This window comes from Anopheles aquasalis, chromosome 3, assembly GCF_943734665.1.
Source record: "Anopheles aquasalis chromosome 3, idAnoAquaMG_Q_19, whole genome shotgun sequence".
Lineage (NCBI taxonomy): Eukaryota > Metazoa > Arthropoda > Insecta > Diptera > Culicidae > Anopheles > Anopheles aquasalis.
The window spans coordinates 32,886,596-32,904,095 of record NC_064878.1 but is presented as its reverse complement, the minus strand read 5'-3'; the positions used below and the strand labels follow the sequence as shown (position 1 = coordinate 32,904,095).

Here is a 17,500-nt window from a genome sequence, read left to right as displayed (position 1 = left end):
GATCTGAGTGTATTTTAACAGTTTTGTAAACACTTTTAAGGAACATGATATTCTACATGCTATACTTTATATACAATTTCGAATAAAAATTAATAATCCTGGTGTAGCTCAGCAAGCTGGGAGACTTCATACAAGTTTCATTTCAATTTTAATAAAAATATGAGCCGATTTTTGCACGCCGTTTTACTTTTATTTTGTAGTGTTTCATTCTAGTTTTATGTGTGTTTTTGTAGTGGATTTCTCTTATTTTTTTTATTTAAAAAAAACCTGTTTCAAACATGATCCATATTGGTTGTGGTTGCGGTAAGCAGAATATTCAGTATACATACTATTTGAATCACCATATCGCACAACTTTGTTTGTTAAAAAGACGTGCACAGTTAGTTTTTGACAGCACAGATTGGGTGGTTTGTAACAATTACAATTTCGCAAATATTATCCAAAAAGCAACTAAGTTATGTTTTAGTACTGTAGTGCGGCTGCTTCACTTGCTTTCAAATACTTATTCTATTAACAATCTACTTTATCCCGCACTCCATTCTAATATCACTCACTTGATAAAAACACCACATTTTTAACCCAATGAATACTATCAGTTTACCAAAAATCGATGAAAGAAAGAGTTGTATGCTCCTATGCAAGTTTAGTTATAAAAAGTAATGCGTTTTTCATTTCACATCTCGATCGTTTGCAGGAGGCCGTAATCAACGAACTTAAACTTAAGGCAAACGCTGTGCGTGAGAAGAAACTGTTGCAGCAGGATGAGGTCTACAATGGGGCTCTGGAAGATATTTTGTTGGGTCTGAAGAACGAGCCGTACAGGCGCGCTGATGCCGTGCGCAGAAGTCAACGCCGGCGAATTGATAGTAACAGACTTTCTCGAACGATGGAGGAAGTAGACTTCTGAAGTGAGACTATGCAAAAGCAGTCACCAATAGGTAATTATTGTGTATATAGTTGTGCACCTACTAAGTTGTACATTCATCAGACCCCGTACTGTTTTGTGTAAACCGCGTTTAGTTTTTGAAGGAGTTGTTCTATTATGTTCACTGTTATATATTGCGCCGTGTCGGATATTTTGTTGCAAGTTGTAAATAGTTGATTTCACATACATAAGTTTGCGACAAGCCAGCAAACAGTCAAGGGGGGTTTGCATTGTTCCTATGCGGTTAAACAATGACACGAGTATAACCATATCGCACAGACTTTAGTTGAGTATGTATTTGTAAGTTTTCGAAAAGGGAATGTCGCGGGAAGGCTAAAAAAAGAGTCTCGAATGATTTAGTTATAAAAGAGGAAGGAAGAGTGATGGAAAGATTTTATGTTTCAATTCCGAGTTCTTTCACTTTGATCCATGACAATATACAACATATACAAAGTAAACATTCCATCACGATGGCATTTTGAAACGATTTTATGTGGGAACATTAGCTGTGCTGTGTGCTTTATTGAGTAGAAGCACGATTCTCTAAAGGACCTTTTAAACAAATATATTCATACAAATCGCTCGGCAGGAATGGATTGACTGCCATGTAATCTAACGCACACCTTACATTCACAACTCTTCGCAAATATTGCACAACATTTCTGCTACAAACAGGACCGTGCACGAATGAGAGTAGGAAGTATCTGTTGTGTAACAATAGGATGGAACAGAGTTCTGATAAAGATATTTTCGAATTTTTACACACCGCACAAAACTCTGAGAAATTAAATTAAAAGACCCTCTCGTACTACATAACGCCCTCGAGCGAATCTAATCCAATAAACAATAAAAGATCGTTCGAAGGTCTGGTGCTAAACAACATCTAACACAAATAATCCAACAAATTTTGGAATGTCATTTAGCTGTTCGTTCAGGGTGGGTTTAGCTACTAGCACTGCATGTGCATACTCAAGAGCCTCTTTCTTCTAGTGTGTATCAAACTGTGTAACTATGCATCGTCTTGTAAGGGTTTAGAAACTTATGCATAAATAAACTGAAAGTTTTTTTAATTGCCTCTTAGTTCGGTGTCGAAGTAATGTCCGATTAAGGACAGCGAATGGTAATGACCGATTAAGGACAGCGACGAGAAAGAAACGAGCGACGAGACATAAAGAAGGAATTTCGGATACTATGTGGTATATTTCAACTGAAAGCTGTTCAATATCATACACAGACTAATAATAAGAAGCATACAGCGGACACTAGAACGTCTCCATGACAGAATCAATAGTGGCACCTGTGCCCAGATGAATAAAGTTCACCATCTCGACCGGTTGTCGATGTTGAAAGGTGCAGTACCATTCATCGTTAATGAATATCACAAAGTTAAATTCTTCCACGCGAATCTCGAGAGTGAACGGTTGCCCAACGCTAATCGGACAATCACCGAATCGTTCCTCCTCCTGCCAGGTCTGACTGACGAAACTGTTGCGCACGATCGTTTGTTCACTAGGTCGAATGCTCAGATGCAGTGCCGTATCATCCCGCGGCGATACCTCTGGCCCAAGCTGTAGATTGATGTTGAATCTGTAACGAAAATGTGCAGTAGTAGGACGTTTAGGGAATTTTGTGCGCCACTTACATACCTGGGTTCCGTTACGGTTCCTTGAATGATGATTCGTTTTCCTATTTGCATGCCACCCAAAAGCGCACCCAAACATGGCAGGTCCTTCATTGGAAGTAGTGTAGAAATGAGGATTGCATTTGCATTGCTGCATCATCTACCAGACTTACATACCGGGTTGAAAAGGGGTAACATTAAAGCCATGCTTCACAGTCGGATGAGAAGAGTACAAAACGAATGATTGGACGGAATCTCGACGAGTTCCAACGGCCGGCACGTTATTGCGACAAAAGAATTGAACCTTGAATACCGCTGTGTTATCCTCGCCTGCATTCTACCGACGTCTTAACAAGTTCCAAATTTTATCTTATCGATCACGTGTGCCTTGATTATCGAACCGAATTCTTTTAATCCTTGGTCGGGGAGCGAGCATGGCACCATATTAATTTCAAAACGACAACTCGACGCAGAACCGATGTGCAGCACCACCCTGTGCAGTGACGGTACCGAAGTTTAGCCATCGATACAGCCTTAGACGAACGACAAGTGCTATCGACTCTTCACTATCTCACCGTAATCGGAAATGAGTCACCAGCCCTGAGCGATAAGTGCACACAGTCAGCGGGCAGCGATTTCTGAAGTGAAAATGGGATCGGAAGGCTCTAGCGGACGGTAAACGCGTACAGTTGAGAGTCGCATCATTTCATCGCCCGACAGAAATATGGCACAGCTACCAGTCTACAATCCGGCAAGTATTTTCTAAAAAGAGCACCTTTTACTGTCTCCCATGCCAACGCCAATGGTTACTGTGATCGCGCTAGTACTTACTTATATTGTAGCCGTCGCCCTTTTTAGGTCATCTGCCAACGGGGCTGGGACTGTATCGGAAGATTACCATCCGCGGACGAATGACCCACGATATGTACGTAGCTGCGGGTGGAATCGGAAACAATGAACCCCAATTTGCTTTTGACCAATCCACTCCGATCCAGGTTCAACATTAATCTTCAGAGTGGACCGAACGTGGACCCACGGGATGATGCCGCCCTGCACATCAGCATTCGGCCGCGCGAGGGGCTAATCGTGCGGAATAACTACCAGTTCCACAGCTGGGGGGTAGAGGAACGATTCGGCGGTTGCCCGGTGCAGAAACGCTCCTACTTCGACATCAGCATTACGGTGAAGCCAGACAGCTACGGTATCGCCGTGAATGGGTGCCATTTCTGTGACTTTAATCATCGTCTACCGTATTTCTCGGTACGATTCATATCATGTGGTACCGGGGCTCAAGTGGATGCAATCATTACAGAGTAGGGCGGTGACGGTGATGACTGATTGATAAGAAAGAAGGAGCCTTCCTATTTTTACAATATTACAACCACGATTCGTTGCTTTCGTTTTACCTTTAACCACGAAAATCATTGGAGGATAATAGTCTACTACGATTCGTAGACCCCTTGAGTAACAGTTGCAGATGCAGAATGGATATCGTGTCCGGATCAGAGTCGACAAATGGTTTGCGTTCTCCAAAACCACCGGTACACTGTTCGTAGAGTGCCGTGTCGTTAAAGTTATCGATTGGAATGGTGATTAAATAAAGATTAGAATCCAGCAAAAGGCACGGTTTTGGTTTTGACTGGGTGACATTGGTTTATTGGTTTAATAGCCGCACAACGCTCACGAATCATGCTCATTCTGTCAATATGGCGTCCACCTTGGCACCTTCGCCAATATGGACGAACCGTATGGAGGCGTATGGCATCCGGTGGTTGAAATCGCAATAGTGCGCTCCGTTCACAGCGATCCCAAAGCTATCCGGTTTGACCGTAATCGTCACGTCGAAGTATTGCTTCTTTTGCACTGGGCAGCCCCCGAATCTTTCCTCAATTCCCCAGTTACGGAACTGTATCGAGTTGCGGATGATCACACCGTCCCTTGGTCGGATGCTGATGTGTAGCGCCGTATCGTCCCGCGGGTTCGTGTTCGGTCCCGTCTGTAGGTTAATGTTGAATCTACAAATTATAGAAAGACACGCAATCTTGCATCGAGTGTGTGATCCAAGGATGTCGGAAATTTGCCGGAACAATGCTCACTGGTCATCTTTCATTTTGCCTCGAATGGTCACCTTGCGGTAGATACCCAATCCCGCCGGTAGATGAGCCAGGAAGGGCGTCGGCTGTAACGAAACCAAAGCAAATACACTCACTACGTGTGGAATGTGTGGCTAAGGAATGTGTGAATTGTCTGTTTATTGGCGGTGTTCCTACCGGATTAAAAACTGGTAATTGCGACATGCTTATACGATGCGTTAACTGGCACAGAAGGAAAGAAGTCCTGCAGAAGGGAAGCGGCCTAAAACACTTGATCGCACCGGATGACACAGCGGTTCAATAGGGAGTGAGCTTCGACCTGCGCCAGTGGTACTGGAACATAAAATATCGTAGAATGCCCGCGATAAAATTGGCTGATATGATAAGCGATGGTATTCGTGGTAGTGATAATGATTCAACCATGACGCTGCTACGCTGCACCTTTGAAGGTAACGACGATGTATGCTTTGCCGAGCTTATCGAAGTGTAATCGATGGATTAGAAGAAAAATATATCAAACTATTATGAAACGGTACCTGGGTAAGTGGAAGGTTACTAGGCTGATCAAATTAGATATCATAAAATATTTCATTCCATTATAATATAACACTCTCCAGGCTACAGAAAATGAATGGAATAGTTTCGCACAAATCGTGTTTCAATTCGAAACGATCCAAACTCGGCAAGTATTTTGAGAATAGCACCTATACACCTGTCCATAACCCCTCCTACAGCGGAACACAGCTCTTGCTATGAAAGAAAAAGAAGTAAATGAAAGAAAATTAATTCACAGTACTCGTTGCCCCAATAGTCTCCAAACATGACGAATGAAGCGATGGTAACGAGCATTGATTACGAAATTGCTTATCACAACCACCCATGAAATTTATGAGTTCATCAATTTGCTTCAATAACTAGAAATACTAACATATGCTTCACTAGAAGGCTACTACAATTTGTTTCGATGTTACTCGTGTATTGAAGCACACAGTAAAAAATCGTTTGTAAAAAGATGAAAATTTCAATCGAGATTTCCTTAAAACCCCGACTATGCCCGTCGGAAACTAAGCATGCATCGGAACGGCTATTGTTGAGCTTGCTGTAGAAATATAGAATACTAGACGCAATACAGATGTGTACAAATGTTAGAACATCTAGCCGATATTTGAAAAAGGGGTTAATAAAACAAGTTGTAACAATGATCCAGGTAACCACTGAAATGCAACCTGCCCTTGGGTCATTCAGTCTGGGCCCCATATCCTTCACTATCAGCTCCTGGTAGCCTGTGAATAAAACTGGTGTCTTTGGTGAAAAACAAATGAAATGGAATGAAAAAATGCTTTTTAATGCTCCATCCAGTTCTTGTGTTTAATCGGTCAGATGTCATTTTATTGTTATTATAGTAACACAACATCAAGCTAAGTAGGTAGAGATGATAGTTTCACTTCGTTAACCGTCCCCTTGCACTCCTTCCGGGAGTGTAATTGATCTTGAGGTTTGAAGGGATATTAGAATAGCAGCTTCGAATGCATTCTGGATCATATACCTTACACACCTTGACTGCATTCTCAGATCTCGAGATCATTTCAGACGGACGGGGTTCGGTGGCAATGCTAACACACTAAACGCTATAAGATAACTTATCCTCTCGTAACCCTTAATTTTTTTTTGTCGAATTATCAAGGAAATTGCTTTACTTAATGACTTCCTGATGTCACCTACTCCTGGACTATGCGGGAAAACGGGTATAGTTCATCATTAACAGTCGTTCACTTCCTTGAGCCTATTGAGGGACGCTGCGTTACTGGCGCGCTTGCTATGTTGCTTTTAATGCGATGCTTTTGCGTGCTCCCAGAACTAGAGCTGCATTTGTTTGATTGCAAACACCCAAACAAATGGAATGTATCGTTTGTTATTTTTTAGTTTATTACTTTCATTTTTAGCTCCGCTACTGTTACGCGTCAACGGTGTTCGCTAATGCTTTGTAAATGCTTGTATTTTAACGATTTGCATACTCTTTTATACTCTCTCTCTCAATTTTACTTCCACCCAATAACGATACTATGGTTGAGGGTAATACTTTGGGTGGCTTTCTCCTGTATTCTTCTTTCCTGTTCATCGACGCTGAATGGTTTTCGCGTCCCTTTCGCGTCCCTCAGTTTTTACATAACTTCTGGGTGTATGGATAGTAATTTTTCATTATTTAACTTTCAAGCAGTAAATTTCGCGATACTTTGTATAGCAGTGTATGTTATGGTGCAATATAATTGATACCCTCTGCCGCTTCCGATCACCGTGCATTCGTACACTTAAACCCAACTGGCCGGGGGAAGGAATGGAGTATATCCATTCCATGTTTGCTTTCGTCCCCGCCTCTAAGCTGTAAGCCAATAATTATCAACAAATGCAACATATTACAATAACGTCAGTTTGACTACAACAACAGTTAACGGATGTGAAAAGCAAATTAACGTACTTCAACATATAGTGTACCCCGGGGGCGGGGTTCACTCTCCGTGTACGCTCAGGTCCTGCGAGATTATCTTAACGCACGGTGGTGTTGTTACAGGTCACTCGGATTACTTTACCGATTCTCCACACAGCACAGCACGCCGTGACAAACAGCTTTAAACAAGGCGCAAACATAAAAGGCAGGTACGTGGTGATCCGATTTACAAGAGTAAAATAACGCGTCAATTGGCTTTTCAAGCTACTTCTGAGCTGTTGTATCGAGCGCTTCGAGTCGAATATGCGGAAATGTAAAACAAACAAACAAAAATCTAAATCACAAACACAGTCACTAAATCCGTTAAAGTACCGAGCGATTTCAGTTGGCGTTGAATTTGCTTAAAATGTTTGCCGTCCCCTTACTTGGCGACGGTGGCATCTTCGATGGCGCCTTCCTCCTCCAACTTGGATAAGAACTTCATCATCCGCACCTGCGGGTCCATCTGGCGGGCTAGGTCGATCAGATCGAGCAGCTTCTTGATTCCGACGAAGATTCGTCGCCCCTTGACCCGCTTGTAGATAGCGGCCAACTCGTTGCGACCGAAAACGTCCGGTTCCTGCTCTAACACGGCCACCAGATGCTCGGCAGTCGAAAGGTTCGGTACGTGCAGTACCGCTGTGAAAGCGGACAGCATCTCCATATCCTCCAGAACTTGACTGCGAATAGAAGATGGAAAAAGATGGTTCAAAACAATTCTGCATTGAAGAATCTCGTTGCCACTGGCAACTGTTTCCTACCGCCGACTCGTGGTGCAGAGAATAAGCAGCTTCTTGCCCTTTGGCGGTGGTTTCTTTAGCAGTACTAGTAACGCTTGCAGCGTCAGGTTTGAGTAACGAGGACCGATCGGACCGTAATCAAGGAGACGCTCAATGTTGTCGACTAGAATGCAGCTGTAAGTCGAGCGATACGCATCGTCGAAATACTAAGAGACAGAGGGGTGATGCGAATTAGCCACGAATGAGAGTAAGCGATTCATCGATGTACCTTTCTTATTTGCAAACATTTGGCACTCTCCGTGAAGCCAACCATCTCATCAGGGCTGCACACCTTGACGAAGGGAAAATCGGACAGTTTAGCAAGCTTGGCCGCCAATGCCGTTTTGCCTGCGTTCGGTGGACCCTCAAGCAGTACCGAGACGAGACCAGAACCCTCGGCACCTCGCGCCTGCTCGGTGTATAGGGCTCCGTCCTCCAGCAAGTGTGCCACTGGCAGTCCCCAGTTGATGATACCTCGGGTCAGGTAATTCTCGAGAGCTTCCGCGGCCGTGCCGAAGGCCTGTTAGCGTTTGCGAGAGAAATGGTAGTTAGTGCTTAGTGCTACTGTTTAGCGTGGAATCACAGCATACTAAGGATCGCCCAACGTACCGGTTTAATATCGTTCTCGAATGCATGCAAAAAGTCCTCGCGGGTTACCATCAGTTTCTCCATGGCGGCCGGGTCTACTTCGACCTTGGAAGCTGCCTTGATGAGCCGATTCATGGCAGTCGACTGTGCCGCACGTACCAGGCCCTCTAGCTCGGCACCGCTAAAATTCTTTGTCATCTGTCCCAGCTCCGACAGATCGACGTCCGGGTTCAGCTTCTTGAACTCCTTCATGCGGCGCGTATGGATGCGCAGAATCTGCACGCGACCTTCCTCGTTCGGCAGACTGATCTCCATCTGCACCTCCAGCCGACCAGGACGCAACAGTGCCTCGTCGATCATGTCTCGTCTGTTGGTCATACCGATCACGAGAATGTTGTTCAGCTGCTCGACACCATCGATCTTGGCGAGCAGCTGGTTCACCACGGTATCGTGCACACCCGAGTTTCCACCGACAGAACCGCGAGCTTTGCAAATAGCATCAATCTCATCGAAGATAATGATGTGCAGTCCACTGGCTGGACCAAGCTGAAAGGAAACACAAAAAAGCAAAAGACGCACGGCATGAGCATCCGCTCTTCTAGTATCCGCTGTTGCTTACGGCTTAAGCTTACCCGTTTTTCTTCCTCTTCGGCATCCGCAAACAGTCGCCGAACGTTGGCCTCCGATTCTCCCACGTATTTGTCCAAAATCTGCGGTCCGTTAACAATCTTAGGTTCACGTGCGTTCAACATCGTACCGATTTGACGGGCCATCAATGTTTTGCCTGTACCGGGCGGTCCGTACAGCAATATACCCTTCACGTGCTTACAGCCGAGCTGCTCTACGACCTCCGGCGGGAAGACTCGTGATGCGAATGCACGACGGAAAATTGCGTTAAACTCCCGATCCAGACCACCGATGCCCATCCGTCCAAAGTCCCAATCCGGATTGATGATCGACTGGCGCACGGCAGTCGTGCGGCCCTTGGACCGTCCGACTAGATTCAGTCCCGATCCTTCGGCCTTCTCGAACGTAACCACTGTGTTCGCTAGCAGGCGACCAAAGTTGACGCGTTTCGGTTCGGTAGAACCACCGGCTCCTCCACCATTTCCACCGGCTGCCATTGCCGCGGCATCGATCACTTCCAGCGTTTTCACCGCCAAGCAAAGCAGCTTCTTGTCCTGAAAGTTAAATACCAGCGGCTGACCGACCGTTACCGCTAACCCGGCAAACTGTAGCAGGAAATCCTTTGCCATTTGATCACTATCGTACGGTTCGTGGGTAACACTGTAGACGAGAGCCATAAAATCGATTACGCGATGCGATGAGAAACAACGTTTAAAGACGTGTTCGCGTGTCCTTACGTTTTCTTCTGAAGAAAGTCAACCTCCAGCGCGATGCTGCACAGAACCTCCGACGATCGCTCAAAATGGAACGGCTTAATGCTGATATCCTGGTTGATCGATAGCGTAGCCCACTTACGCTGCAGCAGCGAAAACCCGATACATCCGGGATTGATTTCACCCGCCATCGTACGCTCGGTGGAGAAAATAAAATGCTGACCCGGTGCAGTCGACACATCGATATACCTGAAATGCCGAAACGGAACGCAAATCATTTATCTAGCGTAGTCCGTCGCATCTAGCAACCGTCTCCAGCCAGCCCATAGCTTACTTGATATCGGGCCCAAAATCGGACCCGCTGACGATGGCCCTATTCTTGAGCGACAGCTCGTCCGTTGGGCACTTGGCCGCTTTCATAAGCTTTAGTGGGAGGAAAAAAACAAACAAAAGGGGGTGAAGGTGTTTCCTTGTATGAGACTGACCGCACCACACTTACCACTGCCATTCTCGGGGGTGGAAATAGTTTCCTCTACTGGATTGATATGCCTGCTTCGGAGAGTACCACCGTCCTGCTTCGATGGGAAACTTTTTGTTGACAAAAGTTACGCCTTAATACTTTACGGACTCGTGGGGAGGGCTGTGAAGAGAAAACCACACATTTTAGTCAGTACGTTAATTTACATGTAATTAAATAGATTAAATCAGAGCGTTTGTATGACAGGAGATATATTCGCTTTCCAGGAATGGGAAATTCGTCACCCACTGCTCGTCCACTCACGAAGAATGTTGTACAGCAATCATCCAAACCCTACACAGAATCAGGCGAATTGATTTTTCCGTTCTTCAATGCAGTATCAGAGCATAGAGCCTAGAGATTTCACACAGGCGCAAACAGACGATGGCAAAAAGAGTGTTCCGTTTAGCACATCCTTGGAGTTGTTTTGAACTTTATGCACTTCTGGATCCCACTAAGGGAGGATGTTCCGTTTCAGCATTTGCCACATGGAGGATTGTTCTTTAATTCACACCAATCGCTTTTGCCGAAAAACACCAAACACTCAAAGGACTCACAATTTTACTCACCCTTATTTGAGTCGATTCCTTCCTAAACCTCCTGCTTAAATAATTTAGATTACTTTGACGTTGTGATCTAAAAAACGTCACAAAGTTAAGCACGAAGCACAACAAAAAAAATTTGCTTAAGCCCATGCCATACTTGCGGCACGGAGCGTTATTGCGCTACGGGAACCCTGCGGTCAAAATCATACAGCGTCGCTATTCTGCTATAAACAACAGGCATCCTGTAGCGCAACAACAGGCAGCCTTGTTGCCTGTTCCAGTATCCGGCATCATTTGCAGAGAGCCCGTCAAAGAGTCCTGCGCTGTGCTGGTGGCACAAAATTTCCCTTCTTTCAGTATCGCGTGCATTTCTTTCCAGATTTAGCAGGAAAATGCTGTGGTCAGCTAACGATGAGCTTCAACAGTACCATGTCTACACTTGTCTTGGCGGTACGTAGGTTTAAGCTAAAAAAATACCCGTTAGTTGATGCATCCTTGTCTTTTTTAACCCAACGCTGCAGAACGCAATTTGGAACTAGCCCGACTAGAAACTACACTTTTGCGGGAAAGATATTCAGAGAGATATGTGCGGGTAGTCAAAAAATTAGTGGAGCTCAATGAAATCCTAAACCGTAGATTGAATATCGACGCCGACAATATTCGAAATGTGATTCAACAGGATGCTTTCTTGCAAATTCCGTGCGATGTAATGAAGGTGAAATTTATTTTTACATGAAATAACTGTTGCGCGCTTTTTAAACAATAGCGAATGTATTTATTTTTTGCAGAAAATAGTTGTACAACTGGAAGAAACGAATTTTGGAAAACAAAACTGCTTGAATTTATTGTTGCGGAAGGTTGTATCTCTTCAAGAAAATTATCGGTCGCTTTTGGTAAAAGTTATAGATTCTACCTGAATCTCCCTGCTTTTCTAATAAAAGTTTTTTTCGCAGATGAAAATTTTTACTCGCAAAATTGAACTAGAAACCAACGATCCGAAGAACTCAAAGGATTACATCCCAACAAAGATTACCGCATTACACATAACCCGCCATGAGCAATCGTTGCGAAGTGTGCAAAATCTTCGAAATTATTTTCAAAGATTAAAAAACCGAATATTCAAGGTCCGCTACTCCTCGCTCGCAATTCAATTCCTTTTGTTATTGACGACTTTACAGAAATTGATTTGGCCTTCTCTTATCAGGACAACCTCTACAATGATCAGGCACTGGCATCGCTACGAAAGGCTCTACACGAACAGCTGGTGCTGATACGCAAAACAATAGTTATTGGCCGCCCCGTTATTAGCAATGTGGCCACATTGACCAAGAATTTGAATGTACTGATTCTGAGACTCCACGTTGTTGAAGTTATTTGCCTCACTAATGATTTTTTTTTTAATATTTTTTCAGAAATTAACAGTTGCCTTTGCTACAAGCCGCGATACAAATGTAAAAATGTTAACGGAATACAAATCGATTATGATGAAAGAACGATCGGCAATAGTAAATGCCAGCATGGAAGAGGTATAAAGTTATATGATTTCATTGTTTCTGTACCAGTATTAAGTTTATTTCAATTGGATATATTAGGTGAATGCTAAGCGATGGTCTACACGTTATATATCCATTACACCAAGCATGGAAACAATGAAACAGCTAGAGGATAATTTGCACGAGGTCATAGAAAATCTTAAACAAAATTGTTTCACTGCTGATGAAGGATACATTAATTTCCAGTAAGTAAACGATGGCCTCCAAAAGTAGCTGAAATCTGATTTTTCTATCGTTCGAAGAATAAGCGAAAAAAATCGACGAACAGTACTAATGGAAGATGAAATTAACGAAAAGGATCTGTCCAAGAGAATATTTTTGGAAGACATTGAAAATGCGGCATTTCTTACACTCGGGAACAAGGCTGTACTGTAAGTCAAACGCTTCAAGCAAAATTAAGAATCATTTAGACTATGACAATATTTTCTAGAAGCAAAATATTACCTTCGAACACAAATCACGAGCTCGAAGATGAAACACGAAGGAAAAATTCCTTGCTGAACTCATTAACCAGTCTGAAATCCTGGCATATGCTTCTGGATGATTTCTTTTCGGGAATTCTGAAATCAGTTTGCAACACACATGACTATGAAGAGAGAACGGTCCCGACCGAGAGCAGAGAGGAAATAGTGTTAACGACATTGTGCAACCTCCTTTCAGCATTGAAATAGAAGATTAATTATTTCCCCCTAATCCCTTACAATTGTAATCCCATTCGATTGACTATATATTGGAATAAGGTTCAGCGGCCAACGCAGTTTTCTTCCCTTACACCTCCTCTTAGTGTGGCGTTCATCTCTTGTTTGGCATCAAAACCTTTGGCAAACAGACAGGATCTGGATTGTGCCAGTAAGCCGGTGGACGCAGTTTAGCTCGACCAGATTCTGTCCCGATAGGGCCTCTGTACATGCAGGACCCGCGTCACACAGTACCGAAATCACTACACTGGATAGTAGCCTCTTCCTCGTGCAACTGATGCCGCCCGTTCCACGCATAACGGCCCAAAGAGCATTGAGGGGCCACCCCGCCTGGGTGGGTTCTGAATGCAAGCCTGCGATCTACCATCACCCTGAAGTACTTAATCGCCTCCTGAGAGTGAAACACTAGACGATCGATCTAAATCGATATCTCTTGAACAGGCTGAAGACCGCTAACAAGCATTACCTCGGTTTTGTGACGGGCGACCTCAATCCCCACCGACGACATCCACGCTTTCACTGCTTCGATCGACCGCCACTGACCGCCAAGACCAGAGTGTTGAGGCCTTGCTAGCCGTAAGCTGCATTTCCTGTGGTTCTGAAGCGGTAATCGAAGTGGCCAGGCACCTTTGCATTTGTCTCCGGTACATTCCTCCGGGATAAGAGTGCATGGCGGCCCTCGAAGCGACGTTCGAGAGTCCATCCGAACCCGGTACTTTGGTCCGGACGCCAAAACCTCCCCAGAACAAATCTGTACGCTCTTGAAGACTTTGTCGAAGCGCTAATGCCAACAACAAGCGGGCTCCTGCAGTAGATGGTCTCTAGCGTAGGTCCTTTTTTGTGACCTTTCTTGTTTTTAAAGAACATTATGAAGAAACACTTTTAAACTTCTCAACGAACTCAATCTGAAAAGCGAGATTGAATATGAATTTTGAAAAATCCATGATCCAGCTTCCAGCGCAATTCACTGCTTTGAAGAGCATTTTGCGATCAGCCCGTTCCTAATTTACAGCACCGATGTAAATGTAACAAGGCGCACTTCGTTAAACATAAGCAATCTGAGGCTAATCGGTTCCGGTAGTCGAAATCATTATCTAATCCTTATCGTATCACACGCAACCAAATATAGCTGGTCTTTAGTGATAACAATGGAGAGATCGACCGTGGCCGGCTACAGACGGTTTCGGTCGCAGTGTAGTACGATACGTCCTCGGGGATAGATCTTGCGAAGCAGTAACCCGATCGCAGGGGAAGAAGCTTGTGGAAGAAAGGAGTTCCGTTAGCTGGCCAGCGGTGAGCGTTTGGTACACAGGATTGAAACGCTCGTTATCCGTTCGGAACTTATCGGAAGCCCGGATTAAAACAGCCGTAGACGGCGAGTGGTGGATGTTAAACCTGAAGATAAAGCGCGGACACGGAGTATCGCTGTGATAGTATTTGAACGCCACTGAACGCCAGTCGCCAGCCAACGATTAGGGATGATTTATGATGGTTAGTGACGGACAAGTCTGGCGCTATGTTTGCAATTGGTGTGTCGTCATTTTAAGAGTGGGATCCGTTTGGTTCTTGATCGCCATATCCTTGCACCCGTGGATTGGTGAAAGCGTCACTAGTGGCCTCCCCGTCGTTACCACCGCGAACGTTCAGGTGGATTATGATGACGGCCAGGTGTCAGACGGACCGCTTTCTCAATTGCCGGAACAGATAGTAGCCATCAGCATCAAGGAGGAGTTAATGAAGCTCAAGGGACCGGATTCGTACTTGTCTGATGAGCGAGAATGTATTCTGGGACAGGCATCCTTCTACTTAAGCGGCTGGTTGTTGGCCAATGCCACAATCAATCGAGCCAACGCCGGTAAGTGTACCAAACCATGCAACTAAGAGCACATCTAACGTCCCGCCTGACGTTGATACAGAACTCCAGGGAAAGTACATTGACATCTCCTACCAAAAGAACAATATAAGAAGACATTTTGCCATCCTGATGCTTACGAACAACGTCACTGTGAGTATGCGGTGCAAGTGAGAGACCATACACACATGTGCACGCTTTGGTAAACCACTTTTCATTTATTTCATCAGCACATGGCAACTAGTTCATATCCCTGGTCTACTATGCTTTTCCAGGAAATAGCGTACGTTTCCTTAGCTCATAGAAACATGACTGCGGTGCCTTATGAAGAGCTACAGATGGTCAATTCCACAGTCACCCACCTGTCAATGGCGGGAAACAATTTCTACAGTAAGCTCTACTACGACCTGTGGCGTTGCTTGTGTACCCGTCTCGTTGTATCTTGTACCCTTGTTATCTGTTGGATCATTTTAGCCGTTCAAATGCCCAGCCTACAGAAGCTGCTCGTGCTGGACCTACGTAACTGCGCGTTGGTGCAATTGGCTTACGAAGTTTTCGCGACCGTACCTAATCTGGAGCAACTCTACCTCTCGCACAACTATCTGCTTCAGCTCACGGCCTTACACATGAGGCCGCTGTCTCTATTGCGCCATCTAGATCTGGCGTACAACTCGAACGGTCCTCAGGCAACTTATCAAGCCCTTACAGACGGAATACAGGCCGTGCCTGATCCGTACACCATACTCACCGAAGGTATGCAGCTTAGCGACGATGTTTTTGAGCCACTGGAACGGCTCACGTTCCTGGATCTTTCCCACACGAAGCTCCTGTCGACGAGCGCCCGCGCCTTTCGGAATCTGGCCGTGGAACAACTGAGCCTGTGCTACACCGGTATCTCGCTAATCGTCGGTTCGATGATGCATGGCACACTTCGGACGCTCGATATCTCAGGCAACCCGGGTATAACGGCAGCAATTCATCGCGATGCCAACGTTGGAAGTACGCGTGGTTTGAATGGTAACATTGAGATTCTAGCATGCGAAAACGCATCGGTCAAGTATCTGGACTGGGTGCACGGTATGACGAACCTGCGTGTTCTGCTGCTCGGTTACAACAGCATCAATCAGCTGACGAACGAAACGTTTGCCTCGCTGGCGCGGCTCGAAGTGCTTGATCTTAATGCGAACCACGTTAGTAACTGGCATTGGCGCATATTTGCCCACAATCCCGCCCTAGCCGTGCTCGATCTTTCCGCCAACAATCTGAACGTGCTGACGACCGAGATGCTGAGTGACTTCGAGCGGGTCCGCTTTCTGGCAATCGGTGAGAACAACTTCATATGCCACTGTCTACTGCGCGATTTCCTTGACATGGCTAGCTTCAGTCCGAGCGCGTTTGGTTGTGCCATTCGGGCCATGGGTCAGTATTTTCTCGGCATTGGAACGCTAACGTCGACGATGCGAAGCATACCGGACGAGAATGCACCTGCTCCTGCCGGTGGCCTGGCGACAATCAAAGTCAATGCACAATCCCGTCTAGCCTTACGTTGGCAGCGAAGCAAGGCCAGATTTGGATCGTTTCATGAGCTGAACTGCAGCGGTAACTCTAGCGAAGAATATGAGCTCACTGATGACGACGGCAACGAGGGCGATGATGGTGGAACGGATTATTCCGGTGAGCGGATACAGCTGATCGATTATCGTGCCGAAAGCTACAGATGCCGTGATGTGGAGAACGTCGAGCATGACTTCATCGATCTGGAACGTTGCACGTTCGATCGTGCCGCACTGGGGGGCTTGCTGTTCAGCGATATCAACAACACAGCCGCCACCGTGGTCAAGTTTGTGCTGCTCTTCTTTGGCTTCGCGTTGGTCGCCTTCATTATCTATATTTCCAAATGGGAGTATGTCAAGTACTTTTGCATCATCGTTCGGAATGCAACCATTCTCAGTCTAATGCGCCACAAGCGCGAACATCTGATCAAGAAGGACACCGCGAGCCGCAGACTGTCGACCATTTCGGTGGCCGGTGGTGATTTGTTTGTGTACGATGTCTTCGTCAGCTACTCCGAGAACGACCGATCCTGGGTACTGAACGAGCTGCTTCCTAATCTGGAACGTTCAGAAGACATTTCCGTTTGTTTGCACGAGCGCGACTTCAAGGTAAGGAATGACCCCCGGATTGCACATTACATCCACATCCTCCTGAACCTTTCTTCTGTTTTCTGCGTCCATCATACGCAAGGTCGGTGTAAGCATCCTGGAGAACATCATTCACTGTATGGATCGATCGCGCACGCTGCTACTAGTCATGTCGGAGAGCTTTTTGCTTAGCCACTGGTGCCAGTTTGAGATGCATCTTGCACAGCATCGGTAACTGCGGTTGCTATGGTTACAGCTGTTTCCTCGTTACACTCCCCTCTTACATTCAGTTTGCTTCGACCGTTTTACAGTTTGCTGGAAACCCGCCGCGAGCATCTCATACTGGTGCTTCTGGAAGAGATA

At 45.4% G+C, this 17,500-nt stretch overlaps 7 protein-coding genes across 10 annotated transcripts in view; 4 read left to right on the top strand and 3 right to left on the bottom strand.

Moving 5' to 3' along the window:
• LOC126578167 (formin-like protein) overlaps nucleotides 1-2,005 on the top strand; it is a 23,544-nt gene extending 21,539 nt beyond the window's left edge. For all 3 annotated transcript variants that reach the window (XM_050240478.1, XM_050240476.1, XM_050240477.1), the window contains exon 10: nucleotides 695-2,005. In XM_050240478.1, coding sequence (XP_050096435.1) covers nucleotides 695-907 — 213 coding nt within the window. In that variant the 3' untranslated portion in view covers nucleotides 908-2,005. The remainder of the gene's footprint in view (nucleotides 1-694) is intronic.
• A 100-nt stretch (nucleotides 2,006-2,105) lies between these two features.
• Nucleotides 2,106-3,035, bottom strand: LOC126578168 (32 kDa beta-galactoside-binding lectin lec-3-like). The gene is made up of 3 exons (XM_050240479.1): nucleotides 2,724-3,035; nucleotides 2,572-2,654; nucleotides 2,106-2,512 (listed from the first exon to the last, which is right to left on the bottom strand). Exons 1-3 carry the CDS (start codon nucleotides 2,751-2,753, stop codon nucleotides 2,188-2,190), a joined length of 438 nt encoding a protein of 145 aa, XP_050096436.1. The 5' UTR covers nucleotides 2,754-3,035; the 3' UTR covers nucleotides 2,106-2,187.
• A 91-nt stretch (nucleotides 3,036-3,126) lies between these two features.
• LOC126578170 (galectin-4-like) lies at nucleotides 3,127-3,927 on the top strand. The gene is made up of 3 exons (XM_050240480.1): nucleotides 3,127-3,297; nucleotides 3,389-3,471; nucleotides 3,542-3,927. Exons 1-3 carry the CDS (start codon nucleotides 3,271-3,273, stop codon nucleotides 3,861-3,863), a joined length of 432 nt encoding a protein of 143 aa, XP_050096437.1. The 5' UTR covers nucleotides 3,127-3,270; the 3' UTR covers nucleotides 3,864-3,927.
• A 246-nt stretch (nucleotides 3,928-4,173) lies between these two features.
• Nucleotides 4,174-4,978, bottom strand: LOC126578171 (galectin-7-like). Its single transcript, XM_050240481.1, has 3 exons — nucleotides 4,817-4,978; nucleotides 4,643-4,725; nucleotides 4,174-4,561 (listed from the first exon to the last, which is right to left on the bottom strand). The coding sequence occupies exons 1-3, from the start codon at nucleotides 4,841-4,843 to the stop codon at nucleotides 4,240-4,242; spliced, it is 432 nt and encodes a 143-aa protein (XP_050096438.1). The 5' UTR covers nucleotides 4,844-4,978; the 3' UTR covers nucleotides 4,174-4,239.
• A 1,001-nt stretch (nucleotides 4,979-5,979) lies between these two features.
• Nucleotides 5,980-10,967, bottom strand: LOC126575646 (vesicle-fusing ATPase 1-like). 2 transcript variants are annotated; one of them, XM_050236450.1, is made up of 9 exons: nucleotides 10,918-10,967; nucleotides 10,331-10,471; nucleotides 10,166-10,254; nucleotides 9,856-10,080; nucleotides 9,124-9,778; nucleotides 8,513-9,037; nucleotides 8,133-8,423; nucleotides 7,886-8,070; nucleotides 5,980-7,804 (listed from the first exon to the last, which is right to left on the bottom strand). In XM_050236450.1, exons 2-9 carry the CDS (start codon nucleotides 10,337-10,339, stop codon nucleotides 7,507-7,509), a joined length of 2,277 nt encoding a protein of 758 aa, XP_050092407.1. In that variant the 5' UTR covers nucleotides 10,340-10,471; nucleotides 10,918-10,967; the 3' UTR covers nucleotides 5,980-7,506. The 2 variants fall into 2 exon arrangements, with proteins under 2 accessions (XP_050092407.1, XP_050092406.1); XM_050236449.1 differs by lacking the exon at nucleotides 10,918-10,967 and adding an exon at nucleotides 10,613-10,887.
• A 278-nt stretch (nucleotides 10,968-11,245) lies between these two features.
• Nucleotides 11,246-13,117, top strand: LOC126576584 (uncharacterized). The gene is made up of 9 exons (XM_050237891.1): nucleotides 11,246-11,343; nucleotides 11,415-11,608; nucleotides 11,682-11,786; nucleotides 11,847-12,017; nucleotides 12,098-12,232; nucleotides 12,306-12,419; nucleotides 12,486-12,631; nucleotides 12,689-12,817; nucleotides 12,877-13,117. Exons 1-9 carry the CDS (start codon nucleotides 11,286-11,288, stop codon nucleotides 13,115-13,117), a joined length of 1,293 nt encoding a protein of 430 aa, XP_050093848.1. The 5' UTR covers nucleotides 11,246-11,285.
• Nucleotides 13,118-14,629: 1,512 nt separating this feature from the next.
• LOC126579295 (toll-like receptor 3) overlaps nucleotides 14,630-17,500 on the top strand; it is a 3,388-nt gene continuing 517 nt past the window's right edge. The window contains exons 1-6 of the mRNA XM_050242735.1: nucleotides 14,630-14,999; nucleotides 15,061-15,149; nucleotides 15,272-15,386; nucleotides 15,471-17,158; nucleotides 17,241-17,368; nucleotides 17,449-17,500. The exon at nucleotides 17,449-17,500 is cut by the window's right edge and continues 517 nt beyond it. Of these exons, the coding sequence (XP_050098692.1) occupies nucleotides 14,630-14,999; nucleotides 15,061-15,149; nucleotides 15,272-15,386; nucleotides 15,471-17,158; nucleotides 17,241-17,368; nucleotides 17,449-17,500 (2,442 nt within the window). The remainder of the gene's footprint in view (nucleotides 15,000-15,060; nucleotides 15,150-15,271; nucleotides 15,387-15,470; nucleotides 17,159-17,240; nucleotides 17,369-17,448) is intronic.